General features: G+C 42.7%; 1 protein-coding gene across 3 annotated transcripts in view; it reads left to right on the forward strand.

The window, feature by feature from the left end:
- Nucleotides 1-20,228, forward strand: part of nubp2 (nucleotide binding protein 2 (MinD homolog, E. coli)) — a 24,721-nt gene continuing 4,493 nt past the window's right edge. For 2 of the 3 annotated variants that reach the window (XR_010977412.1, XM_068056436.1), the window contains exons 1-4: nt 1-107; nt 8,026-8,138; nt 9,728-9,926; nt 14,159-14,313. Coding sequence is in view for 2 of the 3 variants with exons in the window: in XM_068056436.1 (XP_067912537.1) it covers nt 92-107; nt 8,026-8,138; nt 9,728-9,926; nt 14,159-14,313 (483 nt within the window). In the remaining variant the exon portion in view is untranslated. The other variant, XM_068056437.1, reaches the window with a different exon arrangement.

Consider the following 20,228-nt stretch of genomic DNA (forward strand, 5'->3'; position numbering starts at 1 on the left):
TGAAGGTGCGCGTGCGTGGGGACAGCCACGTGACGTACATGTGGTCGCGCGCGCGTGTAGCCACGTGACCGGCTGCGCGGAACTGAACAACATGGCGGCCGCGGAAGGTAACGCCTAAGGAGTTGGGGTTAGAAGCGCCGTGTTGGAAAAGTGAGGTGCGCTTGGAAGGGAAGGACAGGCCACCGACTCGAAGCGGCCCTTTCATCCGTCTGTCGAGCTAGTTTAGTCTGAGTTTTAAGGGGTTAGTGTCAGTCATGTACCAATGCCGAGGCCAGCTCGCTGTTCTCAGTTAACAATGTTTTTTTCCCAATATGGCATTTTAATTGTTATCTAGTTTTATATGTGAAGTTATTAGCGCTCTAAGTAATGAAAGACATAAATCAGTGTAAATAAGCAGCCCGAGGAAAGTGCCGAACGTAACGGCATGAGTCAGAGTAGTGAGAACATAAGAAATAGGAACAGTAGGCCGAATAATTATAGTCAGTCTACCCTCAGTAGTGGACAAATTATTGGAATCTATTCTGAGAGACAGGATAAACTGTCACTTAGAAAGGTACAGGTTAATTAAGAATAGTCAGCATAGATTTGTTAAGGGAAGGTCATGTTTGACCAACTTGATTGAATTTTTTGAAGTAACAAGGAAGATAGATCAGGGCAGTGCAATTGATGTGGTCTACATGGATTTTGGCAAAATTTTTGACAAGGTCCCACATGGCAGACTGGTTACAAAAATAAAATCCCATGAGATCCAGGGAAATGCAGCAAGGTGGATACAAAATTGGTTCAGTAGCAGGCAACAAAGGGTAATTGGGTAATTGTTGATGGGTGTTTTAGCGACTGGAGGGCTGTTTCCAGTGGCGTTCCGCAGTGCTCAGTATTGGGTCCCCTGCTTTTTGTGGTATATATTAATGATTTGGACGTAAATGTAGGGGGCATGATGACGTTTGCAGACGACACAAAGATTGGCTGTGTGGTAGATAGCAAGGAGGATAGCTGCAGGAAGACATTGATGGTCTGGTCAGATGGGCAGAAAACTGGCAAATGGAATTCGACCTGGAGAAGTGTGAGGTGATGCATTTGGGGAGGTCATTGGAAAATACTGAGAAGTGTAGGGAAAGTGAAGACCTTGGAGTGAATGTCCACAGATCCCTGAAGGTAGCAGGACAGGTTGATCAGGTGGTTAAGAAGGCTTATGGAATCTTTTCATTTATCAGTTGAGGTATAGAATATAAGATCAGGGAGGCTATGCTGGTACTGTATAACTCATTGGTTAAGCCACAGCCTAATACTGTGTGCAGTTCTAGTCACCTCATTACAGAAAGGATGTAATTGCATTAGAGAGGGTACAGAGGAGATTTACGAGGATGTTGCCAGGACTGGAAAAATGCAGCTATGAGGAAAAATTGAATACGCTGGGGTTGTTCTTGGAAATGTACAAAATTTTCAGGGGCCTGGATGGAGTGGAGTTGAAGGGTCTATTCACCTTAGCAGAGAGATCAGTGACGAGGGGGCATAGATTTAAAGTGATTGGTAGAAAAATTAGAGGGGAGATGAGGGAAAACTTTTTCACCCAGAGGGTGGTGGGGGTCTGGAACTCACTGCCTGAAAGGGTAGTTGAGGCAGAAACTCTCAACTCATTCAAAAGGAGTCTGGATATGCACCTCAAGTGCTGTAATCTGCAGGGCTACGGGCCAAATGCTGGAAGGTGGAAATAGAATAGGTGGATCATTTTTCAGCCTGCACAGACACAATGGGCCAAGTGGCCTCTTTCTGTGCCGTAAACATTCTGTGATTCGGCCCCTCGAGCCTGCTCCAACATTCGATAAGATAATGGCTGATCTGATTGTGGCCTTAACTCCACTTTCCTGCTTGCCCATATAACCCTTGGTTGATCAAAATTTTGTTACAGCACAGAAGGAGGCCATTAAGCCCATCATGACTGTGCTGACATTAAAAACAAGAAATGCTGGAAATACTCAGCAGGTCTGGCAGCATCTTTGGAGAGAAAAACAGAGTTAATGTTCACCTGAAACGTTAACTCTGCTTCTCTCTCCACAGATGCTGCCAGACCTGCTGAGTATTTCCAGCATTTCTTCTTTTTATTTCAGATTTCCAGCATCCGCAGTATTTTGCTTTTATTTATATGACGGTGCTGACCCTCTGTAAGATCAACACACCTCGGCCCACTTCCTTTTGCCTGTAGCCCTGAAAGTTTTTCTCTTTAGATAGTTATCCAGTTTTCTTTTGAAGGCCTTAATTGAATATGCCTCCATCAGACACTCAGGCAGTGCATTCCAGATCCTAACTACTCACCGCATAAAATTTTCCCCCATGTTACCATTGCTTCTTTTGCCAGTCACCTTAAATCAATGTCCTCTGGTTCTTGACCCTTCTGCCAATGGGAACAGTTTCTCTCTATCTATTTTGTCCAGACCCCTTATGATTTTGAACATCTCTATCAAAATTCCTCTTAATCTTCTCTTCTCTAAGGAGAACAGCGCCATCTTCAATCTATTTATGTAACTGAAGTTCCTCATCCCTTGAACCATTCTCATGAATCTTTTTCTGCACCTTCTTTAATGCCCTAACATCCTTCCTAAAGTGCAGTGCCCAGATTTGGATGCAATATTCTGGTTGAGGCCAAACCAATGTTTTATACATGTTTATCATAGCTTTCTTGCTTTTCCCATATTTATAAAGCCCAGGATCCTGCACGGTTTATTAACTGCTTTCTTAACCTGCCCTGCCACCTTCAATTATTTGTGCACATATACCCCCAGATCATTCTGCTCCTACACCCCCTTTAGTTTTGAGCCCTTTAATTTATATTGCCTCTCCTTGTTTTTCCTACTAGAATGAATCACTTCACACTTTTTTTGCATTAAATTTCATCTGCCACTTGTCCGCCCATTCCACCAGCCTGTCTATGTCCTCTTGATGTTTGTCACTATCCTCCTTACAGTTCACAATACTTCCAAGTTTTTGTCATCTGCAAATTTTAAAATTGTGCCCTGTACACCCAAGTCTAGGTCATTAATATATATCAAGAAACGTAGGGGTCCTAACACTGACGCCAGGAGAATCCCACTTATATATCTTCCTCCAGTCTGTAAAACAGTCGTTCACAATTACTCTGTTTCCTGTCACTCAGCCAATTTCATATCTGTGCTGGCATTGTCCCTTTTATTCCATGGGCCCTACCTTTGCTGGTAAGCCTGTTATGTGGCACTTTATCAAATGCCTTTTGGAAGTCCATGTACATCACATCAACTACATTACCCTCATCAACCCTCTTTGTTATCTTATTAAAAAAAACTCCAGCAAGTTAGTTAAACCTGATTTGCTTTCAAATCCGTGCTGGCTTTCCTTAATTAATCCATATTTGTCCAAGTGACTATTAATTTTGTACCAAATGATCGTTTCTAAAAGTTTTCCCACCACTGGGGTTAAACTGACTGACATGTAGTTGCTGGGCTTATCCCCGCTCCCTCTTTTTTGAACAAGAATGTAACATTTGCAATTCTGTAGTCCTCTGGCACCAACCCTGTATCTAAAGAGGATTGGAAGATTATGGGCAGTACCTCCACAATTTCCATCTTTCTCTGAGCATTCTTGATGCATCTCATGCGGTGATTTATTAACTTTAAGTACAGCCAGCATATCTAATACCACCTCTTCATCAATTTATAGCCCATCCAGTATCCCAACTGCCTCCTCCTTCACTATGACTTGGGCAACATCTTCCTCCTTGGTAAAGACAGATGCAAAATACTCATTTAGTACCACAGTGATGCCCCCTGCCTCCATGGGTAAATCCCCTTTTAGGTGCCTAATCGGTTCCACTCCTCCTTTTACCCGCCCTCCCCTTTACTATTTATATGCCTATAGAAGACTTTTAGATTCCCTTTTGTGTTAGCTGCAGTTTCTTCTCATAGACTCTCTGTGCCTCTCTTTGTTTTTTCACTTCCCCTCTGAACCTTCTATATTCATCCTGGTTCTCAATTATATTATCTGCCTGACATCTGTCGTGTGCATCCTTTTTCTGCTTCATATTACTCTCTATCTCTTCTGTCATCCAGGAAGCTCTGGATCTGTTTTCCCTATCTTTCCTCCTCGTGGGAATGTACCTTGGTTGTACCCGAGCTATCTCCTTTTTAAATGCAACCCATTGTTCAGTTACAGTTTTACCTGCCAATCTTTGATTCCATTTTACTCGGACCAGATCCGTTCTCACTCCATTCAAGTTGGCCCTCCCCCAATTAATTATCTTTACTCTGAATTGCTCTGTGTCCTTTTCCATAGCAGCATAAGGTTTAGGTTAGTTATTGTCACTGTCCCCTAAATTTTCCCCTACTGGTACTTGATTCACTTGACCCACCTCATTCCTCAGAACCAGATCCAGCAATGCCTCCTTCCTTGTTGGACTGGAAGCATACTGATGTAAAAAAATTCTCCTGAACACACTGTAGAAACTCTTGTCCCTCTTTGCCATTTACACTGACTATCCCAGTCCGTATCTGGATCGTATCAGTCCCCATTGCAACTACTTTATAATTCTTGCACCTCTCTGTAATTTCCTTACAAATTTGTTCCTCTATACCTTTCCCATTAGTTGGTGGCCTATAAAATAGACCCAGTAGTGTAATGGTACCTCTGTTTCTTAGCTCTAACTAAATAGATTCTGTCCTTGATCCCTCTAGGACGTCCGTTCTCTCCAGTACTAACAATAATCTCCTTAATCAATACTGCTATCCCTCATCTCCCTTCCCTATCTTTCCTGAACACCTTGTATCCAGGAATATTTAGTATTCAGGAATATGTAGTACCCAGTTTTGCCCTTTCTTGAGCCAGGTCTCCGTTATCGCCACAACATCATATTTCCTTGTGGCTATCTGCACCTGCAGCTCACCATCTTATTCACCACACAATCATATACATGCACAGTATACCTAACATAGACCTTATTTCATCCCCTCTTACTCTGATCCCTCTAGCACTATCTATCTCTCCCAATTATCTGTGCACCTTGGTTTTCCTTTCTAACATACCTCCTAGTTCCCCCGCCCCTGCCAAGTTAGTTTAAACCCTCCCCAATAGAACTAGCAAATCGCCCCACGAGGACCTTGATCCTGGCTCTGAGGTGCAATCTGGCTGGACTGTATGGGTCCCATCTCCCCCAGAATTGGAATTTCCACTGTATTTGCACTTAGAGATGCGTGAATCAAATACGCATCCTGATCAAGGAATTTTGGGTGTAGGTTATGCCATAAGCACAATACAACTTTTAATTTCCCCCATCCCATTTCAACTCTGATTCCTTTTGCATTACTCCAGCCAAACTCAGTGCGACCTTCAGGAACGGTTTCTTTTCTCCTTGGCAAACTGAAACCTTTTGATATGGACGTTAACTTTAGTAATTTCAGACTTCTCATTTTCTTTTTCGCAAGAGGAGGTTGTCACTTTAATTATAAAGCTACCATTAGAAATTAGCTCTGATGGAGGTTCTGTACTCAGGTTGTTGGCTTTTTTCCCTCCTATTGGAGACTGCTAGCCTCTTGTCTAGGACCAACATTTCCTGGTTTTGTTTCAGACTTCCTGCATATTTTACCCCTTTTTGGCTTTCTTCTTGTGGTTTTCCCCATGCTTTTCACTATTGCTGCTATTTGTAAGCTTATTTTGTTCTAATGCCTTTTCACTGCTTCAGATTTTTTTGTATTAACTCATGTGTTCCTGCTTTTCTATTAAGTTTACAGGTCATTTAACCCATTAATTTCCTCTTGTGATTGAACTATTTGTCTTTTTTCCTTTCTCACCCTTTTTTTCCTCCCCTGGTAAGGGGCTTACTTGTCTTTTAGTTTTAAGGTCCAAGGAAGGGTGTGCACCTGAAAAGTAGCTTGTCTTTTCTTTTCACAGATACTGACAGACCTGATGTATATTCCCAACATTTCCTGTTTCTGTTTCAGATTAGGGAAGCCCTTGATTCCAGCATTGATTCATGCTGATCCTTGCTGGGACAAGCGGTTGTGACTCTTCAGTTATCTTCGGCACTCTTGAGTTAGGAAGGGATAAATTGGCTAGCTTCCTGACTTCTGATTGCTATCTAGTCACTTTTGCTGGAATTACACCTATGTGAATATTGAATGAGAACAGGAGAGAGTTGAAAAGCTTGCTGATACTGACTGGACTCACATGTGGAAAAATTATCATTTAACTGAGGTACCAAAGGGAATATGGAACCAGCACCTGTGTAGTGTACCCATTCAAGAATTGCCACCTTCAGGGGAGGAGTGGATTTTTAAAAAATGGGTGAAAAAGGATAATTGTAAATGAATATACTTTTTTTACAATTCAAAGGAGCACTGTCTTTGTAAAAACAAAAGTGATAGATCTTTAATCCTGTTTGGAAAGGGAGAAAAAATACATTTTGGACCTGTTACTATCTTGCAGAAACAGTGCATTGGAAGTAATCAATGCAGTTTTAACTAATTGTATTGCTTGTTATCAAATGGCAAGACATTTGCTAAACCCATGAAGATAATGCTGCTTAAATGTGCAGCAATTTACTAATCTTGCTATGAACTCAGGTTGAGTCCTATTCCATATTACTTCATAATATGCTTTATATTAAATTTAGTGATCATATTCTAATATGAGAGGTAGGATTCTGCAAGTGTTCTGCATCTGAAAATTCTCATTTGAACACCAATCCAGTTAAATGTGTACTGTTTTAGTAGTTTACTGTGTGTTTTAGATTACGATTAAGCAAACTGGCAATCCTAATTGTTTAGTGTGCAAATGTGTTGTATGGTACTGAGCTGTATTGTACAGGAAGGTTGCAGGTTCAGTCACTGATCTGTACAGGGGGCAGAGTGCTACAGTTAATTTCTGTGACCCTTGGGCTAAAGTCAGCCAAGATACCAGCTTCTGATCTGCTATCTAAAAACTCTGGGTGCAAGTATCTGAACATGAATATCAAGTTAGGCTGTGATACCACCCAAAGTCAAATAGCACTCCATATTCTGTGGCTTATGAGAATCCCCACTTGAACGAGGTACCACAAATTTGCCAATACCGCAGTATGAGCTGCCATCTTCAGTAGAGGATGGGATAAGATTGAGGTGGAAAAATAAAAAACTGAACTTGTAAAGGATCTAGTATGTGAACTTTTTGAGTAGTGCTACCTTTATACCAACGGTCTCCTCTGTTGTCTTTTTCAGTCTCTGTAGGGCTGTTTGAAAATAAACTGGGTGCGAAGAGAGACATTACGCTGTACACAAAATATTTGTATTAAATCCTTAGGATGTATGGAGTAAAGTGACATAAGTGCAAGTCCTCTGCCAGGGGAGGGATGTCTCTTGGTTGAACTTGTTCAGCCAACAGTAGAAACCTGGTAGTACAGCAGTTGTCAAATATCTAAGGACCTGAATGTTTTGAAGACATTGGAATTAGCCGACACATATTTGTCCCCTAATTTAGGAAATAAGGAAGACTTGCATTTATATACGCTTTTCACAACCATTGGACATCTCCAAGCGCTTTATAGGCAATAAAGTATTTTTGAAGTGTCGTTACTGTTGTAACATAGAAAACACAGCAGCCAATTTGCACACAGCAAACTCCCACAAACAGCAATGTGATAATGGCCAGATAATCTGTTTTTTGGGTAATGTTGATTTGAGGGATAACTATTGGCCAGGACATTGGAGATATGGGGATAAACTCCCCTGATCTTCAATTTAGTGCCATGGGATCTTTTACAGAGCAGACAGGTGAGGCCTCAGCTTAACGTCTCAGCTGAAAGACAGGACCTCCGACAGTACAGCACTCCCTCAGTACTGCACTGGAGCACCAGCCTTGATTTTTGTGCTCAAGTTCTGGAGTAGGACTTGAACCTGGAATCTTGTGACTCGGGAGAGTGCTGTCAGAGTACTGAGGCGGGGCTGACTCAAAGTTAGGCTGTGCCTTGATATGTTTAAGTTGCTGAAATGTACTTGATTTTAATAATGTAACCCTTTTAAAACAAAGATAACCTAGCTGCTGTTGACCACATCCTGCTGGTTCTTTCTGGCAAAGGAGGAGTTGGGAAAAGTACCATAACAACGGAGTTAGCACTTGCACTGAGGAATGTGGGGAAAAAGGTAAGATGAAATAAGTGTAGACAAGGTGCGAATATTCTGCTAATGCTTAACAAAATGTATCATGTATCTTTATGTGTGAAGGGTATTGGTTTAAATAAAATTGTTCCTTTTCTGTCACATGATGCTACCTCAGTGATGAGTCCATAAGGACACAATATGACAGCAGAAAGGAAAAGGCTATGCAAAACCTGCTGATGGTAGCAAAAGAAACAAACACAAATTATAGAAGTTTAACTACAGAAGGAACCTATTTCTGCTTCTCTTGCCTGTGCAACTGTGGCTCTGCACCAGAGCTATCAACTCTAGTCTAATTTTAGCCCTTTCTGAAATATAACTTGGTACAGATTCCTTTTTAGGTGCAGTTGACAATCCAGGCGCAAAATGCGCTCAGAATTACGCTGGTTTCCTGAAATGAATTTTTTGCTCAAGTGTCTGCTCACTCATTTGCATATATCACCAAACAAAAATATTCCATGAACCAATGCAGTTGGGCAGTGTTTTAGAACATAATTGTTTTATTTTTGTCTTCTTACATTAAAAATAATCCTTGCTATATCTAAGAGCGGTAACCTAGAACAGTTTTATTAATACAGCTGAAAATATGTTTTATCATGAACAGTAAGAACCTTAATAAGTATCTAGTGCACCACCTGATTTTAAACCACTGAAAATGACTTAAAACTGTACAGAACCATTTACTAGTTTCATTGGTGTATAGTAGTCAGTTTATAGTAAGTTAAATATTTTTTAATATTTAAAAGCTTTTAAAAGGTGACAATTAGTGTCCTTGCACATAAAAAGAAAAACAGCTCAATTTTAAGAGCATCCTCAAAGGGCTACATACAGGTGCATTTAGTGGAAACTCACCATAGTGATTAATTCGATCTGGGGGTGTAGCCAGTTTTGTGGGCAGGACCGGCGTCAAAAGATCGCAGAAACTCAATTTGCGCTGGCTATAATTTGCACCTGAAAATCCTAGTGCAAACTAACTGAAACTGGATAGTTTGTCAGCTTGAAATACTTCCACATCACTGTCACTAGATCATTTCTAAATTGCTGGCAGAAGCAGTCTAAAATTTTGTTTCTGTTAAATTTTCTTTAAATCTCATCAGAGGGAAAAGAAAGTGAGGCATAACTAAGAAAAAAAAATCGAATGGTTTAATAACACTTATTTAAAGAAAATGTAAATTCAAAAAGAAAAGATTGCAAATGTTCAAATCCTTTTGTGTTCTTTCCAAATGTATATCCAATTCACTTTCACATTTAGTTTCTTTCTCAGTAGCCGCTTGTGCTAAAACATTCCATGTTCTGATCATGTGCTGTGGAAAAAAAATTCTAGCTTCCTGTTTTCCTGCTAATTTTGAGTCCGATTTGAATTGGTAATAGTTTTTCACTGAATGTTCTCTGAAATCCTTTTATAATTTTGAAAACCTCCATTTGATCTTTTTCCACCTTATTTAACTTCTTCCTGTAAGAAACTAAGGTTTTTCATAACTATAACCTCTAGTTTTTCTATAATTCTAGTCAATCTCTGCTGTCAAGCCCTTTCAGTTATTTGTTTAATTTATTGCTGAATTGTTTTATTCTAGGTTGGAATTCTGGACATTGATCTGTGTGGTCCCAGCATCCCTCGGATGCTGAATGTTCTGAATAGTGCTGTACACCAATGCGATGCTGGTTGGGTACCAGTTTATGTAGACAAAGATAAAACAATGTGCTTGATGTCAATAGGCTTTCTCTTGGAGACTCCGGATGAAGCTGTGATATGGAGAGGGCCAAAGAAAACAGGTGAGGTCATAATACTTCAATGCACACAACAAAAGAATCTTGTGTTGTAGTTCATCAATAATTAATTAAAAGTAATTTGTTACTGTCCGGAACATTCCTTCACGTTTCCAAACAATGCACAGGTTACAGCAAACCATTTTGCTGAGAATTTTTGTTTTGTTTTGTGTAGAGTTAAATAGGAAATGATTAATTTGGAATAAAGTTCAAGAAAAGGATCTGAATTCTTGGTACTAGAATAGCTGGTCATAAAAATGGATCTTCAGAATTTTGCACTTCAAACATTGCATTTAGTATCCAGTCCTTTATAAAAATAAGAATGAGAGAAAGGCAGTCACTTCATAATTTTTTTTCTGACTTGCAGCCAACAGTTTACAAATGCTTGCCAATTTGCAAATTTTGAACAGCAATTAACCCCTAACTGATTTCCTATCCTGTGCAGACAGAAATTAGACTTTAAAGGCTTAGGCCCAATTCAACACAACTGCAACTTGGCAGCAGAAAGGTACACTCTGTATTACGTGGTGTACTGCTTCTGTTGCAAAAATGGCATATGCTCCAACTTATGAGCAATACCGCAGAAGATTTGATTCAGGCAGTTAAATTTCACAGGCATTCTACCCATCTCCCTGATGTAACTCAAGTGGGAGATTGGTGTAGCCCCCCAGGGAAATGGCGTTGTGGGTGAAAACAGCGACTTACATTATCTTGTGAATTATCAGTGGAACCCCCATGAAATTTCAGGGCCCTTGTGTCTGTGTGTACTGCCTTTTCATTTCTTCCAGTGGCAGGAGGGTGTAATTGCAGTTTAACACAAGGTTACATTGGCGGTTTCCATTATAAATGTGGACATGGAAATATAAAGATAATAGCATGGAAATGGGAAAAAAAAATAGAATGTATGACTAAAATGGGGACTAAATTATGTCTGCACCCCTGTCCTTGACTGGCAGGAAAGGACCAAGTCATCCATCAAGCCGGTCCCATACTCATGATACCTGGAGCACCATGACTAGACACGTCCTATTCCCGTCCCCCAGCAGCCATGCAATCTCCTGGGAGAGGCAAGAAAACCACGCCGCCCTCTAACCCTATTTCATCTGGAGGCTATACTTGGACTTAAATATTTGTATGTAGTGGCAGGGGGATTGATGAATGTATTTGAAAAATACATTTGTGACTTAGAATTTTCTTTCTTCAGTTAGTAGGAAATTTGGTCTCTGATGACAGGTTGTTTTTTTTAAATGGGCCATTTAAAGAACAGATTTCAGTTCAGTCCTTAAAAAAAAAAACCCAGAAGGTGAGGCTGTGTTTTTTTTAGAGTTGTATAAAGTAGATCTTATCTAACGGAAATAGGTGCAGTTGAGTGACTGTAACCCTGGAAAATTAACTTGCAATCTGATGGTGGAGGCAATAGTTTTTTTTTCATGCATGGGATGTGGGCGTCGCTGGCCAGGCCAGCATTTATTGCCCATTCCTAATTTCCCTTGAGAAGGTGGGGGTGAGCTGCCCTCTTGAACCACTACAGTCCATGTGGGGTAGATACACCCACAGTGCTGTTAGGAAGGGAGTTCCAGGATTTTGACCCAGCCACAGTGAAGGAACGCCGATATAGTTCCAAGTCAGGATGGTGTGTGACTTGGAGGGGAACTTGCAGCTGGTGGTGTTCCCATGCATTTGCTGCCCTTGTCCTTCTAGTTGGTAGAGGTCGTGGGTTTGGAAGGTGCTGTCTAAGGAGCCTTGGTGCGTTGCTACAGTGCATCTTGTAGATGGTACACACAGCTGCCACTGTGCGTTGATGGTGGAGGGAGTGAATGTTTGTAGATGGGGTGCCAATCAAGTGGGCTGCTTTGTCCTGGATGGTGTCGAGCTTCTTGAGTGGTGTTGGAGTTGCACCCATCCAGGCAAGTGGAGAGTATTCCATCACACTCCTGACCTGTGCCTTGTAGATGGTGGACAGGCTTTGGGGAGTCAGGAGGTGCGTTACTCGCCGCAGGATTCCTAGCCTCTGACCTGCTCTTGTAACCACGGTATTTATATGGCTGCTCCAGTTCAGTTTCTGGTCAATGGTAGCCCCTAGGATGTTGATAGTGGGGGATTCAGCGATGGTAATGCCATTGAACGTCAAGGGGAGATGGCTAGGTTCTCCCGTTGGAGATGGTCATTGCCTGGCACTTGTGTGGCGCGAATGTTACTTGCCACTTATTGCCCAAGCCTGGATACTGTCCAAGTCTTTCTGCATTTCTACACGGACTGCTTCAGTATCTGAGGAGTCACGAATGGTGCTGAACACTGTGCAATCATCAATGAACATCCCCACTTCTGACCTTATGATTGAAGGAAGGTCATTGATGAAGCAGCTGAAGATGATTGGGCCGAGGACACTACCCTGAGGAACTCCTGCAGTGATGTCCTGGAGCTCAGATGATTGACCTGCAAAAACCACAACCATCTTCCTTTGTGCTAGGTTTGACTCCAGCCAGCGGAGGGTTTCCCCCCGATTCCCATTGACCTCAGTTTTGCTCGGTCAAATGCTGCCTTGATGTCAAGGGCAGTCACTCTCACCTAACCTCTTGAGTTCAGCTCTTTTGTCCATGTTTGAACCAAGGCTGTAATGAGGTCAGGAGCTGAGTGGCCCTGGCGGAACCCAAACTGAGCGTCACTGAGCAGGTTATTGCTAAGCAAGTGCTGCTTGATGGCACTGTTGATGACATCTTACATCACTTTACTGATGATTGAGAGTAGACTGATGGGGCGGTAATTGGCCGGGTTGGACTTGTCCTGCTGTTTGTGTACAGGACATACCTGGGCAATTTTCCACGTTGCAAGGTAGATGCCAGTGTTGTAGCTGTACTGCAACAGCTTGGCTAGGGGCACGGCAAGTTCTGGAGCACAGGTCTTCAGTACTATTGCCGGAATATTGTCTGGGCCCATAGCCTTTGCAGTATCCAGTGCCTTCAATCGTTTCTTGATATTACGCGGAGTGAATCGAATTGGCTGAAGTCTTGCATCTGTGATGCTGGGGACTTAAGGAGAAGGCCTAGATGGATCATCAACTCGGCACATCTGGCTGAAGATTGTTGCAAATGCTTCTGCCTTATCTTTCGCACTGATGTGCTGGGCTCCCCATCATTGAGGATGGGGATATTTGTGCAGCCACCTCCTCCAGTTAGTTGTTTAATTGTCCACCACCATTCACGGCCGGATGTGACAGGACTGCAGAGCTTTGATCTGATCCGTTGGTTATGGGATCGCTTGGCTCTGTCTATCGCATGCTGCTAACGCAGTTTGGCATGCAGATAGTCCTGTGTTGTCGCTTCACCAGGTTGGCGCCTCATTTTGAGCTATGCCTGGTGCTGCTCCTGGCATGCCCTCCTGCACTCTTCATTGAACCAGGGTTGGTCTCCTGGCTTGATGGTAATGGTAGAGCGGGGGATATGCTGTGCCATGAGGTTACAGATTGTGGTTGAGTACAATTCTGCTGCTGCTGATGGCCCACAGTGCCTCATGGATGCCCAGTTTTGCATTGCTAGATCTGTTCGAAATCTATCCCATTTAGTACGGTGGTAGTACCACACAACACGAAGGAGGGTATCCTCATTGTGAAGGCGGGACTTTGTCTCCACAAGGACTGTGCGGTGGTCACTCCTACCAATACTGTCATGACAGATGCATCTGCGGCAGGCAGATTGGTGAGGACAAGGTCAAGTATGTTTTCCCCTCTTGTCGGTTCCCTCACCACCTGCCGCATACCCAGTCTAGCAGATATGTCCTTTAGGACTCGACCAGCTCGGTCAGTAGTGGTGCCTCCGAGCCAACTCTTGGTGATGGACATTGAGTCCCCCGCCCAGAGTACATTCTGTGCCCTTGCCACCCTCAGTGCTTCCTGCAAGTGGGGTTCAACATGGAGGAGTACTGACTCATCAGCTGAGGGAGGGCAGTAGGTTTCCTTGCCCATGTTTGACCTGATGCCATGAGACTTCATGAGGTCCAGAGTTGATGTTGAGGACTCCCAGGGCAGCTCCCTCCCTACTGTATACCACTGTGCCACCACCTCTAGTGGGTCTGTCCTGCCGGTGGGACAGGACATACCCGGGGATGGTGATGGCAGTGTCTTTTTAACTTAGCACAAGGTGAACTGAGAGACTTTAATTATCTTCTGAATTTATAAAATAACTAAATATTCTTGTGTTTGCTTTAGACTTTTAAAAATGTTTTTTCCCCTCCTCACTTAGCTCTTATCAAGCAATTTATTTCTGACGTGGCCTGGGGAGAGCTCGACTATCTTATTGTAGACACTCCGCCTGGGACCTCTGATGAACACATCTCAGTGGTGGAGTGCCTTCGCCAGCATAAACCTGATGGAGCTCTGCTGGTTACAACACCTCAGGTGCGTTTAATGAGGCCAATAACTGTTTGTAGTTAAATATTGCTTACATTAATTGTTTCTGTAATTAGATATTTGAATGTTTTAAATTGTGGCACGCTGTATTCTGTCCTGGAAAAATGTGTGGTTTACATCCCAAGCAAACGCAGCCAAATTGTAGAAAATGTTTGAATAGGATCCCTGATGACTGAGATTGTTGATATTTGTCATGAAGCTATGGCGTCTGGGTTCTGTACTTTCAGTTCTGGTTTCAGCTCGAACTTTTGAGTGACAGACTGAACAGAACCAAATGTTGGCAGGGCAATTCTGATTAAGTTATGTAGCTATGGAGCACTTGCATCTCCCGATTGACCATTTCAACAAGAACAAAGTGGAGCAATAAAGAAGGCACTTGAATTTTTTCTTTAAAACGTTTAAAACATTTGTGCAGAAAATACATTTTCTTTCCAATTAACATAATTTGAGTCTTCGACAACAAACAGATTTTTCAGGTTTGGGTGTGATACCACTGTTAGAAGTCTTCTGTTAATTTGGGCATGAGATTCCACAGGAGGCCATTTTAGGAACATATGTACATACGAATTAGGAGCAGTAGTAGGCCACTCAGCCCTTCAAGCCTGCTCCGCCATTCAATGTTTATGGCTGAACTGATTGCTCCACGTTTCCACCTGCCCCTGATAACCTTCCACCTCCTTGCTTACCAAGAATCTATCTACCTCTGCCTGAAACATATTCAAAGACTCTGCTTCCACCGCCTTTTGAGGAAGAGAATTACAAAGATTCATGATCCTTTGAGAGAGAAAAATTCTCCTCATCTCTGTCTTACTTGGGCGACCCCTTATTTTTAAACAGTGACCCTTTCTTCTAGATTCTCCCACAAGGGGAAACATCTTTTCCACATCCACCCTGCCAAGACCCTTCAGGATCTTTTATATTTCAATCAAGTCTCCTCTTGCTGTTCTAAAAATTCCAGCGGATACAAGCCGAGCCTGTTTAATCTTTCCTCATAAGACAGCCCGCCCATTCCAGGGATAAGTCTAGTAAATATTCTCTGTACTGCCTCCAATGTATTTACATCCTTCCTTAAATAAGGAGACCAGTACTGTACACAGTACTCCACATGTAGACTCAGCAATGCCCTGTATACCTGAAGCATAACCTCCCTACCTTTGTATTCAATTCCCCTCGCAATAAATGATAGCATTCTATTAGCTTTCCTAATTACGTGCTGTACCTGCATACTAGCCTTTTGCAATTCATGCATGAGGACACGCAGATCCCTCTGCATCTCAGAGCTCTGCAATCTCTCACCATTTAGATAATACGTTTCTTTTTTATTCTTCCTGCCAAAGTGGACAATTTCACACTTTCTGACATTATACTCCATTTGCCAGGTCTTTGCCCACACACTTAACCTATCTATATGCCTTTGTAGCCCCCTTATGTCCTCTTCACAAGTTACTTTCCTACCTATCTTTGTGTCATCAGCAAATTTAGCAACCATACCTTTGGTCCCTTCAGCTAAGTCATTTATATCAATTGTAAAAAGTTGAGGCCCCAGCACAGATCCCTGTGGCATACCACTCGTTCCATCTTGCCAACCAGAAAATGACCCATTTATGCCTATTCTCTGTTTCCTGTTAGCCAGCCAATCTTCTATCCATGCCAATATGTTAACCCCTACACCATGAGCTTTTATTTTCTGCAATAACCTTTGATGTGGCATCTTATCAAATGCCTTCTGGAAATCTAAGTACAATACATCCACCGGTTCCCCTTCATCCACAGCACATGTAACTCCCTCAAAGCACTCCAATAAATTGGTTAAACATGATTTCCCTTTCATAAAACCATGTTGACTCTGCCTGATTACCTTGAATTTTTCTAAATGCCCTGCGAAAACGTCTTTAATAATAGCTTCTAACATTTTCCCTAAGACAGATGTTAAGCCAACTGGTCTGTCATTTTCTGCTTTCTGTCTCCCTCCCTCCCTCCCTTTTTGAATAAAGGAGTTAGATCCACTATTTTCCAATCTAATGGAACCTTCCCCGAGTCTAATTTTGGAAAATTAAAACTAATGCATGAACTATCTCACTAGCCACTTCTTTTAACACCTGAGGATGAAGTCCATCAGGACCCAGGGACTTGTCAGCCTGCAGCTCTAACAGTTTGTTCAGTACTATTTCCCTGGTGATTAATTTTCTTGAGTTCCTCCCTCCCTTCCATTTCCTGACTTACAGCTAATACTGGGATTTTACTTGTATCCTCAATAGTGAAGACCAATGCAAAATATCCGTTCAATTCATCTGTCATCTCCTTATTATCCATTATTTATTCCCCAGACTCACTTTCTATAAGACCAACACTCACTTTGTTAACTTTTCTTTTTTAAATATCTATAGAAACTCTTACTACCTGCCTTTATATTTCTAGCTAGTTTTCTCTTGTACTCTAATATTACCTTCCTTTTCAATCTTTTAGTCATTCTTTGCTGTTTTTTATATTCTGTCCAATCTTCTGACCTGCCTCCCATCTTTGCGCAATTATAGGCCTTTTCTTTAAGTTTGATACTATCTTTAACTGTTTTAGTTAACCACGGATGGCGGTCCCACCCTTTGAGTTTTATCTTTCTCGTTGAAATGTATCTATTCTGTGTATTCTGAAACATCCCTTTTAAATGTCTGTCACTGCATCTCTATTGACCTATCCCTTAAACTGATTTGCCAGTTCACTTTAGCTAGCTCTGCTTTCATGCCCTCATAATTGCCCTTAATTTTAAAATACTAGTCTTGGACGCACTCTTCTCTCCCTCAAACTGAATGTTAAATGTAAAATTCAATCATATTATGATTGCTGCTGCCTCGGGACACCTTAACTATAAGGTCATTAATTAATCCTATCTCGTTGCACAATACCAGGTCTAGTATAGCCTGCTGTCTGGTTGGCTCCAGAATGTATTGTTCCAAGAAATTATCCCGAAAACATTCTATGTACTCATCCTCTAGGCTACCTCAGCCCATCTGATTTTTCCAGTCTATATGTAGGTTAAAATCCCCCATAATTATCGCTGTACCTTTCTGACAAGCTGTCATTATTTCTTCCTTTATATCCCGTACTACAGTGTGGTTAATGTTAGGTGGCCCATACACCACTCCCACAAGTGACTTCTTGCCTTTATGATTTCTCATCTCTACCCAACTGCTTCTACATCCTGGTCTGCTGAATTTAGGTCTTCCCTATCTATTGCGCTAATACCATCATTAATTAACAGAGCTACCCCTCCACCTTTTCCTAGGTTCCTGTCCTTCCTAAATGCCATGTACCCTTCAATATTCAGGTCCCAGTCTATGTCGTTCTGCAGCCATGTTTCTGTAATGGCTATGAGATCATACTTATTTATTTCTATTTGCGCTCTCAGTTCATCTGTTTTGTTTTGAATGCTACGTGTATTCAGATACAGAGCGTTTACTCTTATCCTTTTATTATTTTTGTAACCTCTAGCCTTATATGTTGATTTACTCTTAGATTTGTTCGTTCTGTCCCTTCCTGTCACAGTCTATAATTTCCCATATTAATAGCTTTCTTGCCTCTACTCCTTGATTAACCATATCTTTCCAGATTTGATCCCTTGCCCCCACTATTCAGTTTAATACCCTCTCTACTTCCCCAGTTATGCAGCTCGCGAGAATACCGGCCCCAGCACAGTTCAGGTGTAGACGTCCCAACGGTACGGCCACCACTTTCCCCAGTACTGGTGCCAGTGCCCCACAAACCCGAATCCACTTAACACCAGTCTTTTAGCCATGCATTAATTTCTCTAATCTTATTTGCCCTATGCCAATTTGCACGTGGCTCAGGTAATAATCTAGAGATTATTACCTTTGAGATTCTGCTTAATTTGGCGCCTAGTTCCTCATACTGACTATGCAGAACCTCTTTCCTTGTCCTGCCTATGTCGTTGGTACCTACATGGACCACGAAGACTGGATCCTCCCCCTCCCACTTTAAGTTCCTCTCCAGCCCTGAGCAGATGTCCCGAACCCTAGCACCAGGCAAGCAACACAGCAGTCTGGACTCTTGCTCTTTGCTGCAGGTAACAGTCAATCCCCCTAACTATACTGTCCCCTACTACCACTACATTCCTTTTTTCTCACTGCATTTGATTGGCTTCCTGTACTATGGTGCCATTTTCAGGTTGCTCATCCACTCTGCAGCCCCCGCTCTCATCCAAACAAGCTGAAAGAACCTCATACCTGTTGGACAATTGAAAAGGCTGAGGCTTCTGCACTCCGGATCCCCTTACCTGCCTCAGCTGCAGCCACACTCTCCTGTCCCTGACCACTGACCGAATCAGAAGACCCTATCCTAAGGGGTGTGACAGCCTCCTGATACAAAATATCCAGGTAATTTTCCCCCTTCCTGATGTGTCGCAGTGTCTGCAGCTCAGACTCCAGTTCAGTGACTCTGAGCCGAAGCTCTTTGAGCTGCAAACGCTTATTGCAGACATGTTTGCCCTGGATCAGAGTGGCATCCAGGAGCGCCCACATGCTGCGGCCATCACCCAGCACCTGTCCTGCCATCTTTGATGTGTTTTAATTAACTACTTAATTATTTTATTCAATTATTTATTTTATCTTTTTAAATATATTTTATTAAGTTTACCACAAGTTCATTTACTATTTTAAATGTTAGGATTAGAATGGACCTTAATCACTTACCAGATACTCACCAACAGGTAGCTTCTTCCCAAACCAATCACCTACTCGCTTGCCTGTGATGTTTGATATATATTTGATTTCTTCTTTGGCCTCCTTATCTTGAGAGACAATGAGTAAGCGCCTGGAGTTGGTCAGTGGTTTGTGGAGCAGCGCCTGGAGTGGCTATAAAGGCCAATTCTAGAGTGACAGGCTCTTCCACAGGTGCTGCAGAAAAATTTGTTTGTCGGGGCTGTTACACAGTTGGTTCTCCCCTTGTGCCTCTGTCTTTTTTCCTGCCAACTGCTAAGTCTCTTCGACTCGCCACACTTTAGCCCCGCCTTTATGGCTGCCCGCCAGCTCTGGCGAATGCTGACAACTGACTCCCACGACTTGTGATCAATGTCACAGGACTTCATGTCGCGTTTGCAGACGTCTTTAAAGCGGAGACATGGACGGCCGGTGGGTCTGATACCAGTGGCGAGCTCGCTGCACAATGTGTCTTTGGGGATCCTGCCATCTTCCATGCGGCTCACATGGCCAAGCCATCTCAGGCACCGCTGACTCAGTAGTGTGTATAAGCTGGGGATGTTGGCTGCCTCGAGGACTTCTGTGTTGGAGATGCGGTCCTGCCACCTGATGCCAAGGATTCTCCGGAGGCAGCGAAGATGGAATGAATTGAGACATCGCTCTTGGCTGACATACGCTGTCCAGGCCTCGCTGCCGTAGAGCAAGGTACTGAGGACACAGGCTTGATACACTCGGACTTTTGTGTTCTGTGTCAGTGTGCCATTTTCCCACACACTCTTGGCCAGTCTGGACATAGTGGAAGCCTATGTGAAAGTGAAAGTGATCTGATGAGCCACCATGTTGAATTGTGCCTTTCATATTGTCATGGAATGAGGTGATACTTAGTAGCTTTGGTGGACATCCAATCTTTTCTAGTAGTCTGCAGAGACCACGTCTGCTGACGAGGTCAAAGGCTTTGGTGAGATCAATGAAAGCAATGTAGAGGGGCATCTGTTGTACGCGGCATTTCTCCTGTATCTGACGAAGGGAGAACCGCATGTCAACGGTCGATCTCTCTGCACGAAAGTCACACTGTGCCTCAGGGTAGATGCGCTCGGCCAGCTTCTGGAGCCTGTTTAGAGCGACTCGAGCAAAGACTTTCCCCACTATGCTGAGCAGGGAGATTCCACGGTAGTTGTTGCAGTCACCGCGGTC

The sequence above is a fragment of the Heterodontus francisci genome, chromosome 24 (genome assembly GCF_036365525.1).
Source record: "Heterodontus francisci isolate sHetFra1 chromosome 24, sHetFra1.hap1, whole genome shotgun sequence".
In the NCBI taxonomy this organism is placed as follows: Eukaryota; Metazoa; Chordata; class Chondrichthyes; order Heterodontiformes; family Heterodontidae; genus Heterodontus; species Heterodontus francisci.